At 56.9% G+C, this 24,569-nt stretch overlaps 1 protein-coding gene across 3 annotated transcripts in view; it reads left to right on the top strand.

The window, feature by feature from the left end:
• The first annotated feature begins 252 nt into the window (after nucleotides 1-252).
• The window catches only part of NFIX (nuclear factor I X), a 99,521-nt gene continuing 75,204 nt past the window's right edge, over nucleotides 253-24,569 (top strand). Inside the window, exon 1 of one of the 3 annotated variants that reach the window (XM_072787057.1) lies at nucleotides 253-401. In XM_072787057.1, the coding sequence (XP_072643158.1) occupies nucleotides 375-401 (27 nt within the window). In that variant the 5' untranslated portion in view covers nucleotides 253-374. Of the gene's footprint in view, nucleotides 402-15,371; nucleotides 15,527-24,569 lie in introns of those variants that run through there. The other 2 variants (XM_072787069.1, XM_072787068.1) reach the window with 2 other exon arrangements.

Genomic DNA, 24,569 nt, shown 5'->3' with positions numbered 1-24,569 from the left:
CCGCTTCCAAACTTTGTCTAAACTTTCACTTTCACAGCGCGGCGGCGGCGGCGGCGTTGGCGGCGGCGGCGGGCGAGGGTGACCGGCCGAGCGGCGGCGGCATGGAGTAGACGCGCAGCGGCGGCGGCAGCAGCGGACGCGAGAGGCAGCGGCGAGCGCGGCGGCGGCGGCGGCGGCGGCGGCGGCGGCGGCGGCGGCCCCGGAGCCGGCGGGGCCGAGCCTGCGAGCGGCGAGCGCGGGGCCGCGGGCCGGGCGGGCGCAGCGCGGCGGAGGCCGGAGGAGCCGAGCCGGAGCCGGAGCCCGAGCGCGGCCGCCGCCTGCCGGGCCTCCCCTCGCCGCGGCCGGCCGCCGCGCTCCCGCCCGGGCGCCCAGCTATGTACTCCCCGTACTGCCTCACCCAGGTACCGGCCGCCGCCCCTGGGCGACCGGGGAGGGGAGCGGGCGCAGGAGGCCGGCGGGCGGGCGGGCGGGCGGCCGGAGGGGGCGCGCGGCGGCCCGGGGGGAGTGAGCCCGCGGGCGGCCGCGGGGTGCAAGCCGTGCTGTGGGCAGTCCCCGCACGCATGCGGGCGTCACGGTGCGCGTGCGACCCTGGCCACCCGGCGGACTCCTGTTGGGGCTCTGGGGGTGGCCGGCTGCGTGCGTGGCGCTGCCCCCGGAGCGCGGAGCGGGAGTGCGTGTGTGTGTGCGTGCGTGTGTGTGTGTGTGTGTGTGTGTGTCTGTGTGTGCGCGCGCGCTCGACTGGGGTGCGGTGGACTCCCGCCGACCGGTGGGCGACTGTGCCGTGCACCCGGGCAGCGTGGCCACTGGCAGCGGTTGCGGGGGTGACAGAGTGGCAGGGGGTGGTCCCGAGGGCGCAGAGCGGGGACTGGGTCCCGCGGCGCTCTCCGGGGCGGGCGCGGCTTTTCCCGAGGGTGGCAGCGGCCGGCTTGCGTGGCGGCGGCCCCTGCGTGCAGCGGGGGTGCGGGGGGCCGGCCGAGCGGCCCGGGCGTCGCCCCAAAGTCTTTGTTCAGGCCTCACATGGGAGCGGGGCTAAGAAAATGGCGGGGCTCCCAAATTTCGGAGGGTTAGGGGAGGGGAGGGAGGGATGGGCGCGCTGCCAGCCGGGGCCGCGCCTCTCGGCCGACCCTGGACGTCGCAGCCGCGGCCCCCCCACCGCCCCAAACTTTCCTCGGCGCAAACTTTCCGGCCCCGGCTGCCCCGGCTGCGGCGCGGTAGCCCAGGCGGGCCGGGGGAATCCCGTCCTGCCGCCCGGAGGCGGGAGGGGCGGGAGGCAGCCGTGGATGCCGCCGACAGCGCTGCGGCCACGCCGTCGGGTCAGCCGCGGGCACCGCAGAGCCGACCTTGGCGCGCTGCGAGAGCAGAGCGCGTCCCGCCTCCAGCGAAGTTCCCTGCGCGGCGCTCGGCGGCGGCAAAAGCGCGGGGGATGCCCGCCCGGCCGGTCCACCTTCCTGGGCTGTGGCCCCAGGCTCCGAGAGGGCACAAGAACTGTCCAGAGTCCCACAGTGGCCCTGGCAGCGCTGCCTGCAGGGCCAGGCCACTGCTGGCAACACAGACTCCGAAGAGGGGACACCTGGGGGCTGCCGAGTCCTGCCTGCCAGCGGGGCCTGCGTGTGTAAGGAGAGTCTTTGGGCCAGGCCTGGGGTCCTAACTGCCTCCTCTACCCAGTCTGAGCCCTGCCAGCCTTCTGCCAAGTGTGCCCACAGATGGGAGTGGGAGTCCGAGTGAATATGGCGGCTACCAGGTGGCGGTGTGTGGCGAGGGGCAAGACAGTTTGCCGGGGTTGAGTGTCAGCCGTGGCCACGACACACGCCTATATCCACAGACTCGAGTGTGTATGTATGTGTCGATCTCAGGGTCTGCATGTGGCTCCTTTGGGTTGGCGGTGGGCAGGCCTGCATGGTATGGACTCGTGTGTGGCCCGGGGAGCGGGGTTTCCTGTACGAAACCGGGTATAAGTGTTTGTGAGGGCACACAGGCACATGTACGTATCACAGTGTGCACGCAGGTGTAAGCAGGCACTCTAGCCACTATGGCAGCATGACGGACCCCCCACCCCCAATCTGTGCCTCTGGCTGACCAATCACTCTATCTTGGGCCGCATGACAACCTTGCCCACCTAGCGGGGTCTGAGCTGTGCTTGCCTTTGGGGCTACGCTTGGCTGGACTGTGTGCTGGTATTCGGGGCCCTAGTGGGATCAAGACCCCGTGCCTGTGTAGCGCCTTGCCCACCAGCCACCGGCCCAGTACTTGGGCCTGCCCCCTGAGACCTGGATAAGACTTGGGCCCCTGGAAAAGAAAATGCCAGTTGATGGATCCATTGGTGATAAGACTAGGAAGGGGCTGGGGTAGCACCTAGGGCCATGGCCAGGGCTTGACTCTGTGACACCCCAGAAGGGAGCTAGGGCTCGGCTCTGTGTCACAGGCCTGAGTGTACCCAGGGTGGGTGGGGGGGGGAGAGCGGTCATGGTTTCTCTGGGTTGTACCCCTCAGCTCGGTGCAGGCGGCTGCTGTCAGCTGGTCAGCAGGGTCTGGTCTGCCCCTCCCGACAATCACATCTCTTGGATCTGGAGTCTCTGTTTTTACAAATCTTTCTGCTTCCATAATTTGCCCTGCCAGTCTCTGTCTTTTTCTCTGTCTCTGTCTCTATATCTGGCTTGCTCTGCCCCCCGCCCCCCCGCCTCTGCTCTTCTATATCTTTGACTGTCTCTGTCTCTCCCTGTCTCTGTCTCTGACTTTGGTTCTGTCCCCATCTCTGCTTCCCCCCCTCTCCACGAGTCTCGGACTCTCTCTGTCTCTCTGGCCTCTCTCTCTCTTTCTCCCCCTTTTCTTTTTTTTCAAACCAGAATTGGCTTCGATTTTAAAGTCAATAAATGATTGAGCAGGAACGAGCTTGGAGCAGCGGGGCCCTGGCGGGGAAAGGCACTGTGGGCGAGGGGGAAGGGCGGGGGGTGGGGGGGGAAATCTCCTTCTGGAAAAAGCATCGAAATCCAGGGCGGCTGGGCGGGGCGCTTGCTGGCGCTGCTTGAGCCCACTGCAGCCGTAGGCCTGAGTCCTGAGTCCTCGGCAGACAGGAGGGGGTGGATGGATGAGACCCCTTCCCCAACAGACAGACACACACCAGAATGTGGACAGACATATACATCACTGCCGCTCCCAAGACAGGAACATAAGTGACCTGCTCATTCTGATCATCCAGACACATGGCCATTGAGGAACCTACAGACCCAGGAAATGGTGGACCTGTGTTCGCTCCCACCCACAATGCACACACATAAACACACACATACGCACGCGCACACACACACGCACACCCCATGAGATGGGACACGTATATCGATGTAGGCTCCTGAAGACACAGCGACAGTGCCTCCGAGATACACTCCGAGACAGGCTGACTCAAGTGTGTGTTCACCCCTGTGTGTACTCACACAGACTCAAGGACAGATGGATGGACAGACACACGGCTTTATGGAAGACATAATGCTGTTGGCTCACCTGGGTGTGTATGTAGACATGCATGCTTGCCGACATTTCCTGCCACACAGCCACATGAGCAGCAGAATGTTCACGCGCCCTTGTTTCTGTGCAGCCACACACACAATCCTTCCAGGAAAGGGGATACGGGCTGGGGCCTCCCTGATGTCCCCACCTCAGCTATCTCCTTGGGTCTCCGTGGCCCCCCTTCTATCCCCATGATGCTATTGCTCCCTGTCCTGGCGCAGTGTAGGGTCCTCTTTTTACAGTGCATTTTCTCCCTGGCTCTGGCCCTGGCTGCTTCATGCCCACTTCTGGGATAGAAGGTGTGTGCAGGCATGAGTTGGGGTGGGGCAGGCCATGCTTGGGACTAGGTTGGGCTCCATTAGATGTTTTGAGGCTGGACCAGGCCACGCTTGGGGCCAAGGGCTCTGCTGGGCTGATTTGGAGGGCAGGATGCTCCCTTCTTGCTGGGTGCTAGAGCCAGGGGTCCTTGCTGAGCCAGGAATGTCTTGTGTGGCCTCAGGGGTCCCAGATGGAGGCTGTGGGTGCAGAGGTCAAGAATTGGGCTTCGTCATAAGAGTGCAGGGTCTGAACTCTGGCTCTGCATCTTTTAATCCTGTGACTTGAACCACAGATTTTCCTGGTTCGTAAAATGGGTAATAATAGCACCTATCTCTCTGGCTCTGATTAGGCTTTAGCACAGTGCTTGGCATATAGCATGTGTTCAGGAAACGGAATGAGTTGTTGTCATTTTGGTCATCATCATTAAGTCACCCCTAGGCCTTCCCAACTGAGGGAAGAGTACTTTCAGGGAGGGAAGGCAGGGTGGAACCCCTCCCAACCATAGAAGTCCGAGTGGACTGCCTGGAGGAGGAAGCAAGAAAAGAATTTGGGAGGAAGGAAGGCAGCTCATGGCCCAGCTCCTTTCCCTGGGGTGGAGTCCTATCAGCCAAGCAGGGGACAGCAGGGGTTCAAGGCAGGAAGAGATGATGGTGGGGGATGGCGGAGGGGCGGGAGAGGAGAGACAAACCCTGCACTGCCCGGTGGGGACCAGATTACCGTTTTAGGGGGCCACTGGCTGCCCCGACCCTTTCCCTAGTCTTGACCCTGACTTCAACCAGGCCCACCTTGGGGCTGGGCTCTGAGGCCCTATTCTAGAGTGTGCAGAAGTATGTGTGTACATGAATGTCCAAACGTGAGTGGGGCAAAGAGCCTGGAGTTGGGGGTGGGTCGTGATGAGGGCTTTGGGGACGTCTGCGTGGCTCCAGAGCTGTTTCTGCATTTGCATGCAGGTGGTGTCACCTGGGTCCACCATGGGGCTAGGATGCACATGGGGGATCCTATGTGGGCACCTGGCAGGGTCAGGCAGTCACTGTGGGTGTGTGCAGGGGGTGGGCACACAGCTGTGGCTGCCAGTGAAACTCCCCTGGTAGTGAGTGTCTGATTGCTGGCTTCCATGTTCAACCTGCTGGGAGCCTGGCCTTTTGTGTCTGCCTGGTCCTTGTTCTCTCTGCTCTTGAAGCGCAAATTTGGGGTCTATCGCTTCCCCCCCACCCCCGCCCCCTGGCTGCACCAAGAGAGTCAAAGGAGGCACAGACACCTGTGTTTTCCTCCAACAAAGTGCTGAGGATGGGGCTCCTGCCCCCCCACCTTGCCGCCCTCCAGCCGGGCGGGGGGGGGGGGAGGCGAAGAGGGCTGTGTATTCATTTTCCTGTCCCCAAAGCCCCAGATGTGGAGGCAGAGGAGCCAGGAGGATGGCTGTGAGTGACTAACGGGGTTCTTCCCAATCCGCATGTGTTCACTGGTGTGTTGGGCCGTAGAGCCACCATTTTGCTGCAGATGACTGTGTAGCCACAAACGTGTCTGGGTCCCTTTGCAAGTGTTCCTGTGTCTCCAAGGGTCTGTCATTGGGTGCTGCCTGCCTGTGTCTCCAAGGGTCGTTAGGAGCTCTGTCTCTGCGTATCCGGGAACAGTGGGGTTGGGGGCGGGGTGCGTCACTGTGTTTATTGGGTGCCTGGTGTGGTCTCTGTGTCGTGGTGCCCCCGTGGCATGTCGGCGTGCAACCAAATGTATCCTCTGGATATCTGACTGTTGCGGCAAAGGTTGTTATCGGTGTGGTTTACCACGCGTGTCGACCTATGTCAGCAAACGTGTCAATGCCTGTGTCTCCGGGGATCACCTCCCCCGTAGCATTTTTCATGCTGGGCTTGTCCCTGTGACCACCAGGGTGTATCTCACCGCAAGGGCCCCTCTCCTTGGCCCCCTTTGGCTTTCTGGCAGCGTGTGCAATGCCCGCTATGGCGGCCAGGCTAGCGGCTGGGAGCAGGCCGGCCTCTCCATGGCTTCCCATGAGGTCGGGCAGCCGTGGTGGCCCTGCTCCGGGCCCCGCCCGTGCCCCTGGACCGGCATGGACAGAAGCCCGTTGTGTGGCGAGGTGCGGGTGTGCGTTTGGGCCGCCCACAGGCCTCCCTCTGTCTGCCGGGTGCGCATTGATCTTGGCTTCTGCCTGTGTCCGTCCTGGCCTGGCCAGCTGGGGTGTCCGGCTGTCTCTGTGGGCCTGAGCCCTCCGCCCCCGCTGCCCCCACTGTCAGGCCTGCCCTGGGTCCCACACCTCCTATGCCACCCGCTGCCCCTTTGAGGCTCTGAGAGCTCAGATTTGGAAACTGAGGGCCCCCCCCTTCTTTCTCTCTCTCTCTCTTTCCTCCCTCTCTCCTCCCCTCCTCCCGCTCCCTCTCTCCCTCTCTCTCTCCTCCTGCCAAACGCGTCTTGGCTCCGTCTGAATATCTCTCCTCCTCGATTTTTGGCTCCAGCTCTGGGCGCGTTCACTAAAAGAAGGGCTAGCTCCCCCCTCCCTGCCCCCCCTCCTCGCTGCCGCCCCCCCTCCTGAGGAGCCCCTCTGAGAGCGGGAGTGGCCGTGCGTAGGGGCCTGGGCCCCCCAAGTGGGCTGGCCAAGGGGGCACAGGCCTGATGGGTGAGGGGGCTGGATGGACAGGGCCTGGCAGCCTGAGGGGGGCGGCAGCCAGGGTGACCGTGCTGCCTGGCTGGCCGGGCGGGCAGGTGGGGAGGGGTCGGGGGCATGGAGCTGGGGTGTCTGGCTTCTGGTGGGGCTGGCAGGCCTCTGTGAGGCGCAGCTGTGCCCAGAACTCTGAGCTGCGTTTGCCACCACTACCGATGTGGCTGCGCCAGCCGGGGAGGGGGAGGCGGGTGGCGGGCACTGCGGCGATCTGTAGCCAATCGGAAGCCAGGGTTGCACTGGGGAGCTTTCCCCCTACTGGGGCCGCACCCTGAGGGGAGCTGGGGGTGGTGGCCAGCAGTGGGCAGGGGGCAGTGCCACCACCACTGCTGAGGACCCTGCCCCCTTGGCTGAAAGCTCAGCGCCAGCCTTCCTGGCACAGATTGGGCAAGGGCGGGGGTCTGTCCCCACCTCAATCTGTGGGAGCCGAGCCGGAGGAAGGGGCAGCTCAGAGGTGCACCCCATCCCCGTGGCCTGAGGAGGAGGCTTTCAATCCGGGGCAGTCAGGGGTGGGGGCAAATCATCCAGGAGATTCCATCCTAAATATTGGCTTCAGTAGAATCATCTTGGGGGTTTATTCTGGGTCCATCTCACACAAAGTCGTACACTGTCATCGGCACATGCGGGCACAAAGAATCATGCTGTCACACACAGACACGGCACACCCGGGCACAGCACACCTTCCTAAATCAGGAGCACACAGACACAGGCGTCCCCACACAAAGAGACTTGCCTTGGCACACAGACACCTAGAGACGCCCACCGCACCCGAACACATCGGTGTGGGCTACGCATGCAGGGACGTGCACACGGGAGCAGCCCCGCAGGCACACATGGTCACACAATAACATGCCACGAGACACACAGCACAGCACAGGCACATGCATTGCTGTTGCCAAACACACAGGAGTATGGAGTGTCGCACGGACCCACAGACACTCAGTGAGAAGCACATGGCACATGCACGAATTAACACTGTCAGACACCCAGAAACATACACATGAGCACTGATCCGCACCCACCCACCATCAGACACATAGGAGCACATGCACACAGTCACCCGCTCTCAGACACACAGTGATACACGCACACTTGGCAGTGTCTGGGAACATATTTGGTCATCACACTTGGAGGGGAGTTTGCTACTGGCACCTAGTAAGGGGAAGCCAGGGATGCTGCCCAACACCCTACAGAGCCCAAGATGCCCCCACCGCAAACAGTGATCCAGCCCTCAATGTCAACAGTGCTGAAATGGAGAAACTCAGCCCTAGTCTTGTCAGACACACACAGTAACACACACACACACACACACACACACACGAGCACAACTGACCCCCATCACATGCACGTGCACATGCACGTGCACACACACACACACACATGCACACATGGACAAGACGCTGCTGCCAGTGCAGCACACACTCGGTCTTGCTCATCAGGACCCAGGTGTTGTCTCCAATGCAACCCCCACCCCCATACATAAGCCCAGGCACAGACGGTGTGGCATTAAAGTCCCAAGTTGTCCCAGTACATGTGGATGAATGTCACACCCACACAGGCATTCACACCTGGGTTACACCTGGCCCTGTTTGGAAATGGTGTCTGAGAGATGAGACCTGGCCTCCTCGAGCCTCCCCTCTGCCTGCCTGCCCTCTGGCTGCCTTTGAACAGCCGATTCAACCACCCTGACCTCTTCTGAAGGAATTTGGGACTCTGAGCCCCTGTGCTGGTTTGTCACAGCCTGGGGGAGAAGGCTGGGAAGCCACAGGCCTACCCTGGCCCGGGACACTCCAGCCCTCTGGCCCAGCCGCCCCACTCTAACTGTCCCACTTCTGGAAGCCATCAAGACAGTTGGGGACTGAGGCAAGGCTAATTTCTGAAACTCTTGTCCTTCGTGGGGCTGTCTCATTAATCCTCTGGCTATGGACTATTCATTTTGGACACTGGAAAAAGAGCGAAGAGAGACGGCTGGCAAAACTACACGGGGAGAGAGCATCTCATAGGATTATAATGAAGTGTCCTAAAAACCATAGTGATGGCTAAAATGTGGTATGTGCTTGCTGTGTTGCACCCTGTGCTGCCTTCCCAGTTTGTCCCCGGAATCCTACCATGTGAGGCAGGTGTGGCAGGCGTTAGCTGAACCCATGTATGCGCTACTGCACGTGTCTGACATTATAATTGGGCGGAGTCTCTTTAGTTCTGCACTGTTGGCATTTGGGACGTTTGGACATTACTAGGAGTGTGGGGGCTCCAAGCCAGCTTCCCGGGTTTGAATCCTGGCTCTGCTAGTCACTGGCTGTGTGACCTTGGACAAGTCACTCAACCTCTCTGGGGCTGTAGTTTCCTCTCACAGGGTCATGGTAAAGGACCAAAGGAGTTGGCTTGTAGAAAGTGCTTTAAAATAGTGCTTGACGTGAAGTAAGTGCTTGATTTTATAGATGAGAAACTGAGAGAAGAGATATGCAGTGCCAGGGCCAAGGGCTAAGAGGTGATAGAGCCTGAGCCTCTTCTCTGATTGCCACCCCTCTACATCCTACTGATGGGACAGAGTTGCAGCTTATTCTCTGGCCCTTACCAAATTTCAGAGTGGGCCCGTACATCCCCACACCCCCATGTGGAGCTTGCCCCAGCTGTCAGCCCTTGAACCCTCCTTACTACCCTGACCTTCAGATCTTCTTCCCTTCAGGGCTCAGCGTGAGAGTGGTGGTCGGCTCACCCACTCTGCACCACCGCTGGCCAGGCTTGCTTCACTACCTCCACAGGGGGTGATGCCTTCACCCACACCTTGCTAGGCACCCAGCTGGAGCCCGAGTGCTGGGGATGCCGCCGGGGGCCTGTGCATTCCTTCAACAAATATTTACTAAGCACCTCTCAGGTGCCAGGCCCCATTCTAGGCCCTGGGGGCTCAGCAGAGAGCAAAATCGGCAGAGGTGCCAGGCCCGGTGGGAGGGCAGACAGTGAACCTGATAAACAAGGGAGTGTCCAGTACTTGAGACAGTGATAGGTGCTGTGAGGAAAAGAACGAGTAGGGCCCATGAAGTGCTGGGCAGCTGCCGTTTTAGCAGAGGTTGTCTGAGAGGCCTCGCGGCGTGGTGCTGACCTGCCACTCCATGTAGCTCTGCCACAGCTTACGTACAGCCTCATAGGCCCTTTTGTCTCTAAGAGGGGGCAAGGGTATGTGCCTTAGCATGGTTGGGGGAGGTCAAGGGTATGTGCCTTAGCATGGAGGGGGGAGGTCAAGGGTATGTGCCTTAGCATGGTTGCCCCACCCGTCGGCCCCAAATGCATGGCCTGTTGCTGCCGCAGCCTGAGATCATCCATTATCCATATGTTTGGGGTACACTGAATGCTGCCCATCCAAGACCAGGAGAAAGGTGGCTGGGGTTTCTCCTGTAGAGAAACTGGGCCTCGATGGGCACCCGGTGTTCTCAACCCTGCTGCTCTGAGCTGGGGGTGGGGCAGGGGCAGCTGGTGGCCCGGAGTGGCACTTCCACCTGGGCCCCTCGATTTAGCTCCCCCGGGGCGGGCCCAGTTTATTTTTACCCCAGCCCGTCACCTTGGCAGTGCCAGGCTGCGCCATCTTTGTAGGGTCTTGGGGACCTGCCCACAGCTTGAGGGGACCTGGCTTTGTCTGCTCTACCTCTGAAATCCGCTGGGCCCCCATCTTCCTCACCCCCCGCAAAGTTCTAGATGTGAGGGCTCTGGGCCTGGGCTGGTGGGGTCAGCGCCGCCGGCTGGCAACCACTGTGCCCAGCCTGGTGGCATTTGGTTTGGCGCCCTGCCTGCCCGCCACCCCCACCCCATGCCCGGGCAGAGCCCAGCGGCTGCTGCTGCCAGTCTCCATTTCAAAGCTTGGGGTGGGGGTGGGGGAGCGCTGGGCGCCTCCCGGCCCCCTGCCTGTCCCGTGCCACCTGGGGCTTGTCCCCCCATGCCTGCTCCCTGGAAGGCCCTGGACTGCTTTTCTCGATGCCCCTTCGCAGCCCAGAGCTCAGCGAGGATGCCCGCCTGGCTTCCATCTTCCCTGCTCGCTTCCTCCCTTGCCTGCTTGCCTGTAATGGCTCACCATTTTTGGCATCTCCTCCTCCTCCCCCTCCCATAGGCACCAATCTCACTTCCAAACCCGCCATTGCTGGCTCTCGGGCCTTCTCTGCTGCCTGGGGCTGGGACCCTAGAAATGAGAGTTTGGGAGGGCTGGGAATGTGGGCACCAGGGGTTTTGTGTGTGAGTGTGTGTGTGTGTGTGTGTGTGTCTGGAGGGGGACACATGCTCAGGGCCAGCTTGTACAACCGGCCTCAAGGCTGGCAGAGCTGGGCTGCAGAAAGGGGGCAGCACAGAAAATGTAGACCTTTCCGTGTCTAACCAGACCCAGGGACCCAGAGTCAGCCCCTGGGCTACCAGGAGACTAAGGTGGGCATTCCTGCCAAAGTCTAGGGACTGGACTGGCAAAAGCAAGGTTTTATCTGTGGGGTGCCCAGATCCTTCCTCCTCCCAGATCCCCCTCAGGGCTTCAGGATTCCTGCTCCTCCTCTTTGGAGTTTTGGGGAGGAGAACTCAGCCCCATGTTGGGCACTCGTGCCCCCAGAGGGGCAAGGGACTTTGGAGGAACCGGTTTCCTCCCCCCCCCCCCAAAGCCTGCTGCCCGGGCCTCTCTGCCTCTCTCGGCACTAAACAAAGTTTGCTAAGTAACTTCAAATGTTATTTGAGGACGGCCTGGCCTCAGCCCAAGGCGGCCCTGTGGAAACTTGTTTTTCGCTGCCGAGGCTGCAAGTATCAAAGACACACTTTCGGGGGGGGGGGTGCTTCGATGCCTCTCCCCCCTCTGTGGCAGGGGCTGGCCCTGAATGGACACACAGATGCACAGAGGCCCGCACCAACAGAGGGACACATACATCCTGCTGCGGCTTGCACACCAGACACTCGACAGCTGTGGACCTTACCCTCGTGCCCATACCATACATGCAAAACATACACTTCCTGACACACGAAATGGGGGGCGGGGTTCACGGGGTGCTGCCCCTAGCCCACTGGGTCTGGGATTTTTCCAGCTAGTGAGGTTTCTGGAAACCTGAAGTCCTGTATCCTCAGGTCTCCTGGGCATGAGGTGGTGTGCAAACAAGTCCCTTCCCCTCAGCCCTTCCCCTCAGTCCCTTCCTCTCAGCCTCAGTTTCCCCAACTGAAGAGGGAAGAGATGGGCTGGGGTGATAGAAGGGGAATCCACACTGATTAGGAGGGTGCCTGGGTTTTCTCCTCCCTCTGGCAGGGTTGATATGAGGAGCGAGTCCCTAAAATCGGGGACTGAGCACAGAGCCTGGAGTACAAGCAGTGCTCTTAAGTGGCAGCCAGTCCTGCCCCCCACAAACCTGATATGCATCCACCCTGACTGCAGGCCCCAACCTCAAGGAGCTGCAGGTTCTCCAGGTCCCAGGCAAGTCTCTGGTCTTCTCACCTTTTCCATTTATTCTCCTGGCTTTTCTTGAGCTTCCCCAAATCCTTACTTCTGTCTCTACCAGCCCTGCCCAGGCCTGGAGCTCAGGGAGAGTGTGGGAAACAGGCTTGGGGTGTGTATCCCTTACTGAAGCCAGCCAGACCTGGAGTCCTCCATATCCTGAGATCTCCGGTGACCCTCCCGGGGTCCTCTGAATCCGAGCAAGAAGCTGGGCGGTGGGGTGTGGGGGGGACGTGAGCACCTTAGTTGGCAACAGTGAGTGAAGGAGAGGCTCTATCATAGAGTTCCTCCGATCCATCACCTACCCAGATTTGCCAGCAAGTAGAGTCCCACTGGACACAATAGAAAGGTCAAGGCCTGGGGGGGGGACCCTGGACTGACTCCCCATTGTCCCTGAGATCCTCCTCCTCTGTTAGCCAGAGCCTCACCGAGGTAGGTTTTCGGGAGTCCCCCAGTCCCAGCCCCACACACACTGCCTCATCTCCACTCACAGTCAGTACCCGCAACACCCCGCCACCCGCAGTCTGTCGCGCAGTGACAGCCTGTCACAGGCACTGCCGCACACCGGCACAATCTGTCGTCCACGCACAGTCTCACACACAACCTGTCACACACACGCACACACACACAGCGGCACAGTCGCACGCACAGCCAGCCTCACGCGATCACACCAAGCGTCACAGCTTGTCACAGCCATAGACTCCTCACAATAAAAATAACAGCTACCAACTCCAGAGCAATTATGCCTGGGCAGCAGGAGGAGTGTGTGTGTGTGTGTGTGTGTGTGTGTGTGCGCGCGCGTGCACGCGTGCAGATGACCTCCTGTAACCCTCCCCACATGAGGCAGGTATGAGTAACCTGTTTTACAGATGAGGAAACAGAGGCCACAAGGTCAAGTGCCAAGGTCATGGGGTTGGAGGTGCGGGGGGGGGGGGGGGAGGGGGGGGGAGGAATTACTCAGTCCGGGCCCCAGGGGCAAGCAAGGCTTAAACAGGTCACCCTGTCTTTCAACCCACTCCTATGTAGCTGAGACTCCCCCTCCCAACCCTCCCTGTGGGAGTTCCCTTCCCATTCCCCAGATGGGCAGAACTGAGGTTCTAAGCAGTCCAGCCAAGAAACAGGGGAAGGGGCCTCAAACTGTCTGCCCTCTGAGGAAATATGAGCCAGGCTCTCCACCCCAAATGCTATTTGGCTCCTTGTGGGCCTGTGGTGGCAGGATGTCGTGGGTAAGAGCCTTTGGCTGGGGCCAGGGTCTCAGTCCCTGGGGGTGGGGATGGGGGTGAAGGAGTAGGGGACTGAGGAATTGGCAGCTGTAGGCCCCAGTGAAGTCCCTCCCCGAAAGCCAGGGCCCAGAGACTAGGGCTGCCCAGCACCCCTACTCCCCAAGGCTCTCCGCATTCCAGGGCGATTCCTCCTCCTCTTCTGCTGCCCGCCTTCTCTCACTTTCCCCTTCTTTGTTCCACCCCTGCCGCTCCCCGGGGCTTCCCCCATTAGAGCTGCCCTGGCCAAAACCAACACGCCTCCAATGACTTCCCGCCGAGGCTGGCTGGGCAGCTGGCCCTGCCCCCTGGCCTGCTCAGGGGTTAGATCCAGGTTCTGCTGGTCTCGATGGTGGCCCGGCACACATGGCCGCTCCTAAGGGGCTTGCAAGCACATACATATGCCCCGGTGCAGCATCCCGGTGCACCCGGGTGCACCCGTCTGGACCCGCATGCCCATGTCCAACAACCCAGCAGGACACTCAGGCGGGCTTTCATGTGCACACATAAGCACACCCCCTCGCAGAGGCTTAGACAGGGGTCTCAAGCACACTCTTGCCTAGCACCCCCATGGGGATCCCAGGCACCGCCAGTTTATATGCACACACAGGCCTGACACCCTAGTGAGACTGCCAGGAGCACACATGCCCATAAATACGCCCTTGCCCGACATCAGATGGGGTCCCCCTAACACACATACACACACCACACACCACACCACACCACACCACATGCACTATCCTGCTTGTGCCCAGACCTGGCTCTGAGCACAGGCACTGCGCTGTGCCCCCATGGGTGTGCTGGGCTCAGGTGGGTCCACAAGCCTACAGGAGGTGCTGATGCCCACACACGTGGCTCCAGGCCCACGTAGGTAAGCACCTCCCCAGCCTGCACACGCGTGTGTTTCACGTGAGCTGCACACCTGCCAGGCCGCCCAGGGCACCTGGCTCCAAAGAAGCATTCAGGTTGTTGGGGGAGGAGACCGGTAAGCGGAGGCCTAATTCCCACCGCCAGCCGGATTTCTCTTATAACACCCGCCTCCCCAAATGTCCCTGGGGTGAAGGTGAGAGCCCCAGAACTGTTATTCGGTGGCTTTCCTGCATGTGACATATTTATATTGGAAATTTGTGCCTTTATATGTATTTTATATAGACCCTCCTCCCAATTCCTAATCCACGTTTGGACTTGGATTTTACCATCCCCCTCTCGGCTTGGTCCCAAACCTGCAAACCCATTTCGCCAAGCAGGGACATGGGACCAGGCGGCGGCAGCAGCCTTCCCCCTTCCCGCTGTGGACGCCCCACGTTCTTAAAGGCCGGGCCACACCAACGAATCCTGCAGCACTCCCCGAAACACAATCGCGGGGGTGGGTGCTGGCGGCCAGACGTTGCTTTTTGGTGTGTGTTTGCTGTTGCTGCTTAAATTAATCCTGAGTGACGGCCCACAATTCCTCTCCACAAAGAGGCCATTTAATGCCCCCTCCTCGGGCGAAACTTCCATTTGCCCCCATGAGCCCAGCTTGGCAGCTCAGACCCTGCGCTGCCCTCCAGGCCTTCCCCTCAGGTGCGCCTGGGGCGGAGGCTGATTCCCCTTGCGCACCAGGGACCTCAGGAGCGAGTGGGTGGATTTTGGAGGGGTGGGAGGTATCTTAAAATAGAAGCGCTTTGCCGAGCAGAGGTGGGGCGGGGGTTGTCTCAGGACTCCCTAGATGGTCCCACTGCCCAACTATAACGCTTTGATGCCCCAACCAGGCCGCCTCCCACCCCCCAGGTACGCGGGTGCATCACGTCGTGTGCCTTTGCGAACCTCGGCAGAAATGAGCCACCGGTATCATGTACTAGCCCCAGCATATGCCCCTTGCCAGGTGCCCACCGCCTACAAGCGCCTTTCATTGTTGCCTCCAAGGTGTTCTTTTCGTGCGTGGCATTCCCGGACCCGCCGCAATCAGCTCACGCCCGGGGTGGGCGGGCGCGGGGGTGGGGGTGGAGGTCGTGGGGAGGACCCTCCCGCGGCTCGGGCAGGGGGAGGGCTGTGTTCTTTCCACGCGGCAGGACACAGGTGCTGACGGCCTCGCTCCCCTGCACCGCACATCCCCAGGTGGAAGCGACAACATACCCCTCGACGGTGCGGGTGACCCCGGCCCCGGGGCACCGCGGGCCGTTGGCCCTGAGCGGGCCGTGCGCAAAGTCAGACGTGCGCGTGCGTGGAGGCAAAAAGGCGGGAAGCCGCAGTGCGCCCAGCGCCTGTGCCCACGACGGTTGGGTCGCTTGGGCGGAACCGCACAAGGCAGTTGAGCGAGGACTGAGGAAGGACCACCGCCCCCACGGGCAGGTGAGAGGAAACCCGAACAGGCGTGAAGGAGCGAGGCTAAGAACAAGGCCGCTGCCGCCCCCAGGCCCGGTCCCTGCGGGGGTCCTTGCCCTCCCTCCGCCCCGCGCCGAGCCGGCGGGGCTCCCTTCCGCCCCAGCGCGGCCTAACCGCCCCGGCGACCACCCAAAAGTGACCCCGCGTGGCGTCGAGGGCCAGCCCGGGTCGCGTTCTGGGGCCCTCAACCTTTGCGGCAGCAAGGCCACCGCCAGAAGGGGCTCAAATGGCGGCATTTTGGCCTGTAAGCCGCTTGGGTCCCTAGGCGCCCCGGGTGGGGCTGCGGGCCGCCTTTGCCTGTTTCCCCGCGTGCGTGCGGGTCCGGATCCCCGACCGGGAATAATGCGCGCGAGGGCTTTGGAATGAGTGCGATGTTGGTAATTCCTGATATTCTTTGGTCGCGCGGAGGACTTTTGGGGTTAAATGCCCCAGAATCTGAGGGCAGCCTCGGGACACCGATCTGGAGAGGGTCCTTTCTCTGCGCCCCTTCGCCGGCGCGTCGCTGCCTCCGGACCCCAGGCCTCCGAAGAGCCTCCGCATTTCTCCCCGCGCCGCCTCTTTTTGGGGAATGAGGGAGGGGAAATTTAGCAGGGGAGATTTTTGTTTGTTTCGAGGGTTGGCTGGGTTTGGGGGCGTTTGGCCTCCAGCAAGCACGGGGAAGAAATGTGACTAAGTGGCAGAAAATGTGCTTTCCCTTCCCCTCTCCTCTGCCTTCAGGCCCCGGGAGTTGCGCAGTCTCCAAGAACCTTTAAAAAAATTTCGCCCAGATCCCCTCTGATCAACACTGCGTTTCCTCTCAACGGATGACTTCTTGAATTTGGGGGTGCTAAGCTCCCCTGCTCCACTGCTGCCAACCATTCTGCAGCACTACCTGGGCCGGCCAAGGGGGGGAAAAGGATGGAAAATCGTGGAAAAGGAACGTGTGCACGGAGTGGGCCCGACTTAACCTGTTGGAGGAGGCTGGTGTCCGGATGAAGCCACCCAGCCACCCCTCCCGAGCTGGAGCAGCACCCCAGCATTCAGTGAAAGTGCCCCCGGGGCCTCCCAATGGGAGGCCCCTCGGAAACCAGTCATTAACACAACTTCTTATCGGCCAAATTACTTAAATGCGCTTTGGTGGTGTTAGGTCCTTTTCCTTTTCCAAGTGCAGATGACTCAGCCTACTCCAGCTGTGCCTGGGGAGGTGACCCGGGCAGCGGCTGACCCTGCCCACTGAACCCAGAGGCAGCCCATTTCAGCAGCACCCCCAGGCCCCAGACTCCCAGACTACACTGGCTACACCCCCAACACCTTATATTTCAGGTCATGTTTTCCTTCTTTCTAAAAAAATATTTTTTTTAATTTAAAGGAGTTTTATTACTTTTTTTTTTTTTTTCTTTTTTAAAGCGTGAGACAGAGGCTGATGGAACCGGGCTGTTAAAAAAAGAAAGAAAAATACATGCCGGTGGCACTCTGTGGAGCTGGCGAGGCTCGCCTGCCTCACGACAGAGCTTTTTGGTCGCCAGTTCCCTTGTAGAACCGGGCGTGGGGCACCTGGGATCTCCGACACTGAAAAGGCGCTATAGAAATGCAAGGAATTATTATGATTTTAATAAAATTGTGTCTCATTTAGGAGCGCGCTTCTGCGCTGCCTCTGTCGTCGGAGCCCGGGTTTGCCGCGGCAAAGTCTGTAATCAGAGAAAAATACCAGCTTTGTTGAGGGTTAGAATGTATCATTGGCTAATGTGTGTGGTTTTTTTTTTTTAAATAATGCTAAGCATTGGAATAATTAAAGAGTGAGAAATAACTCGTCTCTTCTCTCCCCTCGTCATTGTCTTATTTAAGGGTGAAAAGCGTGCTTTTAGGCAGAGCTGGTTAGTTTTAATGCGGGCTTTTTTTTCTCGCCCGCCTTTCCCTCCGCTCCGGTCTGATTCGCAAATCCCCAAACTGGCACAAGCCGGGAAACTTGCGGCAGCCGTTCCTCTCTTGGAGTTGGAGCCTAGCTTTCCTTTTTTCCCCTCTTTCAGAGACAACCCTCTCCTCTTCCCTCCCCCGCCTCTGGGCCCTGACCCACTGCCTGGTTTGCGCTAGAGCGATTTAAAAAAGAAAGAAAGGAAGAAAGGAGCCGGGCTCTGGTACCCCTGTGCCAGCCGAGGGCGCGTTTCCCAGGCGGCGGGCTGGTGGGAAAGTCAAACTGGGTGGGGGGGTGGGGGGGTGGGGTCTCAGAGGCAGAGTTTTGATGCCTACCCTGCACTACCCCCCCCTCCAAAAAGAAGCAAGTATTTCTAAAGATCGCAGGATTAGAGGGCTCAGATCCCTTGTCATATTTTAAATTAAGCTGAACAGTTCTTTCTTCTCAGCCCCATATGCAATAGGAAGTGAAAATTCGGTCCTTGAGCCTGACTTGGCAGCCCAGTACCCGTGGTAGGGGAGAGAACTGCCCACTTGGGCTGGGTCTGGCGTCCAGCCCCAGGACAGTACTACCACCACCCACAGGGACCAGATTTGAGGCAGGAGAACGGAGTACAGAGCCAATGGTGGGCATGGCCTGGGGAGATGTGGGAATCGAGGAAAGGGCGCTTCATCAGGGCTGTAGAGGTTTGCTTCAGGCTAGTGGGATGTTAAGTGGTGCCCCACCCTTCCCCCAGTTGTGGGGTGGATGGGCTCAAAAGGAAAAGGAGTTTCTGTAGTGCTTGGGAAGTCTTAGCTCCCTGTGAGAAAGAAAAGGGAAAAGTGGGCAAAAAATGGAGGTAGAGACTTGTGCCCACAGGCACTGCTTCGAGTTGCAAAGGAGTTATTTATTTGCTTCAGGTGTTTTTAATTAAATGTGTTTCTCTTTTATTTTCCTTGTTATTTGGTGCTTAGACTTTTTCGTGATCCCTTGCATTTTGTCTTTTTACATAAGCAGAATCCCCCCCCCTTGGAGAGATATTGTGGGAGGTACTTTGCCTTCAGTGCTTTCTCTTTCCTGCTTTTTTTAAAATTTAATTTTAAAATTATAAAGTAAATTTAGTGCGAGTGAAAGTGAGGGGGGAGCCAGCTGGGGCTGGAGCCAGGGAAGGGGGAGGCAGATGCAGCAGGATTGGGCCTCCCTTCCTGTGGCAGCTCTGCCCCAGGACCCCCTCACTCCTCACCCTGATAGACTTTTGGGGACTGGAATGAGGGCAGCCTGCCTGGATGGGTGCTCACTTACCCTTCAGGAATCCCTGGCTCTGCAGAGCCACTTCCCCATTACCCCCCACATCCCTGGAGCCCCCCAGTCTCTGCCAGCCGGCAGGGTGAACAGAGAGTCTCTTACTCCCGTTGGTCACTACGGCTATTTGGCTTTCAGCTTGGTGGGCCCTGTTTGTCCAACACACACACACACACACACACACACACACACACACACACACACACCCTGCTGGTCTGCTAACCCTGCTGCACAGTTGGTTGCCCTGTTGATGGGATCAGAGCTGGGCAGGCACAGAGAGAGACAGAGACAGAGAGGCGAGAAACCCCTCTGCAGCAATGAGGTTTCAAGGGGCTTCTTTTCACCACACATTTTTTTGTGATCACATGAGTAGTGCATGCTGCTCTGTTAACACATGTGTATACATAGGTACTTGCATTTGACATTACTGGTGGAGGCAGGAGCTGTTTCTAAGGCATATAAACTATGAGAACTCTATAGCTTAAAAACTAAAGGCCTGTTCAGCAGTGCTGAAAATGTTATATTTCTTAATCTGGGTGGGGTTACACAGGTATGTTCACTTTGTGAAAATGTATCGAGCGCCAGACTTAGAAGTGTGCTATCTTCTGCTCTTCTTTTTACACATTTCAGTTAAAAAGTTTTTTTATTTTAAAAAAGGAAGACCCAGCCTCAAAAGAAAAGGCCTTCCCTTACAAAATAATAATAATGATGATAATAAATGATGATTTAAATAAGAATGTCCTCCAGCCTACTTTGCTTAGGTCTCCCACTAAAGAATGGTGGCAGGGCTTGTAAAAATTAGTGGGCTGATAAAAAAGCTCACAGGCGTGTGACCCACGAGGCTTCCAGACCCATCCACGTGTGTTCGGAGTGCCAGGAAACCGCCTGCAGACTCAGATCTAGTTGTAGGATTTTTAACATCTCAGGACCAAAGGATGAAAAGTGGTAAGGAAGAAGTTACTTGCCAATTACATTTTGCTGTCAACATCTGGAAAGCAAAATTGCAGCTGTTCTCTCTGCCCCCCGATTACCACCTCTTCTTTTTTTTTCTGCACACTTAAAATTTTGTATGCGTGCCATCCATATTTCGGTTTTCTGCTCTGTTAAAACATCTTCACGGCTCTGTTCAAATCGAGTTGTTGGGTTTGGGATATATATATATATATATATATATATATATATATATATATATACACACACACACACACACACACACACACATATATTTTATAGTCTGAGGGTGTAATTTTTTGAGCAATTTACTTGAACAGGCTGGCAATCAAGTGATAATCCCTTCCTTTTTCCCTTTTCTTTCCCCTTCTCGGCCTTCTCAGGACTGTTTAGGCCAGAAGCTTTCAGGGAGGACGCTCTCGGCTGCCCTAGCCTCTGCTCCTCTGGGCAGGTACTACAGCTTCACCCTCCACGGCCCTTCTGCGGTGTTTTTGTTTTCCCTTCGCCCCCCAAAAATATTTGAACCAAAAAGCTTCTTTTTTTTTTCCTCCACCCACAGCAAACTGAAAGGGCTAGTGAACCGTGATTCAACAGAGCGAGGGCGCCTCTTTTCTTCCTTAGCATTAATTAACTCAAGTTCGTTAGGACGTTGGGTCTGTCGCCCACAGTTTTCTCTTGTGTGTGCTGAATCGGGTCATAGAGGGAGACTTCCCGTGCAAACAGTTTGTGTTGGAGCTGGAGGACACAGAGGGGGAGAGAGGGTGAGAAAGAAAGAGAGCCGGAGAGGGATGCATTTGTGGCCGAGGGGGTGGTCAGGTTCTGAGCTTTTGGCACCCCGGTGCCAGCTTCCGCAGGGGTTAGACATCAGGGGAATGAGAATTCTCAGGTTTTCTTGGCCACAATCCTGCTAATAAAATAGTTGGGGAGAGCAATACATTTTGAAGGATTGAAAAATGTCTTCCTTCCAACTCCTAAAATTGTACATTTTGGGGAAGCTGCTTGCCTAGGCAGGGCCGGCCCAGCTCCCCTGAGCCCTCAAGCAGTGAAAATCCCAGGCTGTTCCTATCCTGGCCACCCTGCTCTCTGCCCCTGGCTCTGGGCACTGCCTGTTGCCGCGGCAACTGCAAGAAATAGGCTCTCTGTGGGCCAAGGGTGCCAGGAGTGCAGACCGGCCGAGGGCGGGTGGGGGTGTGTGTCAGAGAAACTCTCCTCTTGCCCTGGTCCTTCTGTCCTGTGGCACGGGGTAGGTGGTGGTGGGAATAGACCAGGTAAAGCAAGGCCGTATCACAGTGGAACCTGATGGAACTCTTGAAGACCTGGGAGGGCCACTAGAGGAGTCTCAGAGGTGCAGGATCAGTGTCGTGGGGAGGGAGAGGAACATCTCCCCTAGAGGATCCCTAAGCCATTTATGGGGTCGGGAGTTACAGCTGGCCTCAGGCAAATTTTCAACATTTTGCCATTTGCTCTGGCCTCTCCTGCTCTCTGGGCATTTTTACGTGGCCTCAGAGACCTCAACTTCACGTGCTGGTTTCTCCTTCCCGTGCCTTTTGTCAGTTTTTCAGTTCTCAGAGAAAGTTGTGAAGCTGGCTTGTGGGGTTCTTCCTTCTTCTGGGGCCGAGGCCATGGCTGAGTGGCACTTTCTAGTGGCACCAGGTGGGTGAGACTCAGGCTCTGCACTGTTCTTGCGCCTTCAAGTCCAAGTCCATGGCTATCCTCTGCCTTGTGCGCCCAGCGGAGGATCCCACGTAGCCCTCCAGCTGGAGGACAGGGCTCTGGCCTTCCTGGCTTTTATTTCTATTTGGTGGCATAAGGAAGTCTCAAGCTAAATAGTGAATTAAAGACTAGGGTTTTTGTTTTCTAGTCTCTGTAGAGGATGAAAGTAAATTTCCAGATGCACTAGAGAGAATAGACGGTCTTCCCAATACCTCTGTTCCTACCCTATTTTATTTGGTGCCAGGAGGGTGAGGGGAGATGCGCCTGGAGCAGGGTAGTGTTTGGAGCCAGAACGAGGCTGCCTGTTGGCCCGATCCCAGGCCACCGCTCCCAGTTTGTATGTAGACAGGAGGAGAAAAAGAAGGGAAAGGGAGGTGGTTTTATAGGAGAGGAATGTGCGGCCTGGTTCTGATGCAGGCCGTATCCTAGACCCAGCATGGGGGTGTAGGGCAATTCCATTCAGCGATCGCGAGGACGCTAGAAAAATTGTGTGGGGCTGCCTTTCCTGAGCAGAGGAAAACAGGCCCAAGTCAGCCAAAAACCCGCTTTGTCCAAATTCTCTGAGCCTCCTCGCAATGTGCATTTTCTGGTTTCCATGCCTGGCATTTCCAGATTCTTGGATGATTTTACTCTGGCTGCAGAACCCCTTCCCGCCTTCCCCCACCCCCTGGAGAGGGGAGGCCCCACCTACCTCTAGGATAAGCCGGCCTGGCCCCTTCCTTCTGCCTGCACTACAGTTCTTTTTCCATTTTTGCCCCAGGGTCCGGACACTGCCTTCTTCTGTGCCTTCTTGTGTCCCTCCTTCTGTGGGACAAGATGGGAGATATTGGGGATACAAAGTTGACCTCCTTCCGTTCAGGCCAATGATGAATTATAAAAATCCCAGGAATTGGGCAGACTAATCAGGGCTCTATTTGTGGCTTTTCACATTTTCCTGCTTCCTTTTTCACCCAGGCTGCAGATAGGCAGTAGTAAAATGGATACTGAAATATCTGGTTAGTCCTATGTAGGTTTTGTTAGTTATTTGCACTCACTGTGTATAGTTTTCCAAATTAGCATGGAAATATATATATATATATATATATATATATATATATATATATATATATATATATATATAAAATCAGCATGTGTCCAGGGTCTGAGAGAATAAATTTGGGTCTTAAAGCAAGTAGGATGTGGACAAATAGGATTTTTGTAAAGATAAACGTTCAAACAGCAGCCCTGTTTTAAAGATACAACTTCTTATGCTTCTAGATGTTTCACTATTGGCAGGTATGGGTCACTTTTGAAAACTGTCTCAAGCTGGGAAGACTATTTTGTTTCCTTGAAGACTTTTGAATACTGAGTGAGGTTCTGTATGAATTTTCCTATTTTCCCTTAAGTAATCCACAAGGCTTCATTTGTTTTGTGGAGTTTTGGAAAACCACGCATTTTACTTTCTTCACTTTCTTGCGATAGAAGCAGGCATTTTCCTCAGCTAGTTTTTCTTTTTTACCCCTGACCCAGAGCCCTTGTTTTTTGTCCCTGCTTGTGTTTTTTTTTTTTTCTTTTTTCTTTTTCTCTTTTCACCCTTGTCTTCTCTCCCTCCATCTTTGTCTTTCTCTCTTTGCAGTTTTGGGGCCAGCTTGGCTTTCTCGCTCCAGGTTTGGCTTTCTTCTCCCTTTCTCTCTCTTATCCTCTTTTACTGTGGTCTGATCAGTCTTTTTCTCTTGGAGGCACATTATTCCTAGTGATGGCTGAAACTGGCTTGGGTATTTCAGAAATGTTTCAGTGAAAACTGTTGCTTTAAAAAAATCAAATTCTATATGCTTGACAATAAGAGAGGCCCTTCTCTCACAAAGGCAGAAAAATCCCTTTCCACAAACCAAAAGCCCATGTTAATTTTTAAAGTCTTATCTCTGGCTTCTCAGTTTTTCTTTTAAGTGAAGAAAACACCTTTCCCCCAAAATTGCCTGCTTTTCTTTTATTTTCTCTCTTGTCTTTAGTTTTGTTTTTTGCTCCCTGCTCTCACCAGCATCACTGGCTTCCTCTCCCCCCTCCCTGTTATTTTTCTCTCATCCTCTCTCCCCCCTCCCCTCTCTCAGAGGCCTGCCTGTCCCCTTGCTCCCTCCATACCCTGAACCCTTGCACTTGTGGGTGACTCAGCCCTTGGAGAAGCCTTGAATTGTCTGAGGGTTTTTTGTCTTGGCTCTTGTCCGTGTGCAGGGTGCAGAGCCTCTGAGCCCGCAGCCCAGGCGGGAGGGGAGAAGCGAAGGAGGCTGGGTCTGGGACAGGTAATCTTCCAACAGAGCCTCCACTCTCTTAACAAAAGGGGGACAGTCCCCTTTTGTCTGGGGCTCCTGAGAGGCGTGTCTAGGGCCTAGAGCCACCACTGGGGCATGGAGGAGGAGGAGGTTGCTGCGGTGGGGGCATACCCAGTGTTTCTGATGGAACCCGATTGATTCCTCTCCGTGTGTGCCCATGGAAGAGAGAGCTTCTCCCCTCCCTCCAACCGTTAGGAATACCCTGGCCTCTGGTCTCTCTTCCAAAAAAGAAACTCTCCTGCACACCCCAGACAGTGGCCCCTGTGGGAACAGGGTTAGGGGAGAGTGCTCCCTGGGAATCCACTCTGCCCACCTTCAAGGTTACAACAACTGGCAGGAGAAGGACAATTGCCGATTGTTCTCCTTCCGTGTTACTCCCCTGGGAAGGGCCTGTTGCTCCTCCTGTTAAGAGAGCATTGAGGGGGTGCAGTGGGCTCTGTATGGATCCCTGAGGCTCTATTGAAAAACTCCGCTGGCCCTCCTGGGCCACTTCTACGTCCACTCTCTCTGCCATTCCCTCGACCTTTGACCCCTCCCTCCAGAATGAATCGTGCATCTTGTCCTGTTTCCTTAACTTCCATGTGGATCTTTCCATCTCCCCACCACCCACCCTGTTGTACCACTGGTTTCTGAATCAACCCATGTTTTGCGCATCTTTTCTACCCGGCACTGTGGTCTGTGAAACAAAATATGCCAGAATTCTCCAGGAGGCCCATGTTGGCCATTTTCTGTTCGGTTTCTAATATTTAGTATAAATCAAAATGCCAGAAAAACACCCGTGTGCCAAATATAAACTCACTTCTGGTTTTTACCATCTCATCTTGACTCTAGAAAGTAAGATTGCTTCTCTCAAGGTGGAGAGGCAGGG

Source organism: Canis lupus, chromosome 19, assembly GCF_048164855.1.
Source record: "Canis lupus baileyi chromosome 19, mCanLup2.hap1, whole genome shotgun sequence".
Classification (NCBI taxonomy): Eukaryota; Metazoa; Chordata; class Mammalia; order Carnivora; family Canidae; genus Canis; species Canis lupus.
The sequence above is the reverse complement of the archived record's forward strand: the minus strand, read 5'-3'. Positions and strand labels throughout refer to the sequence as shown.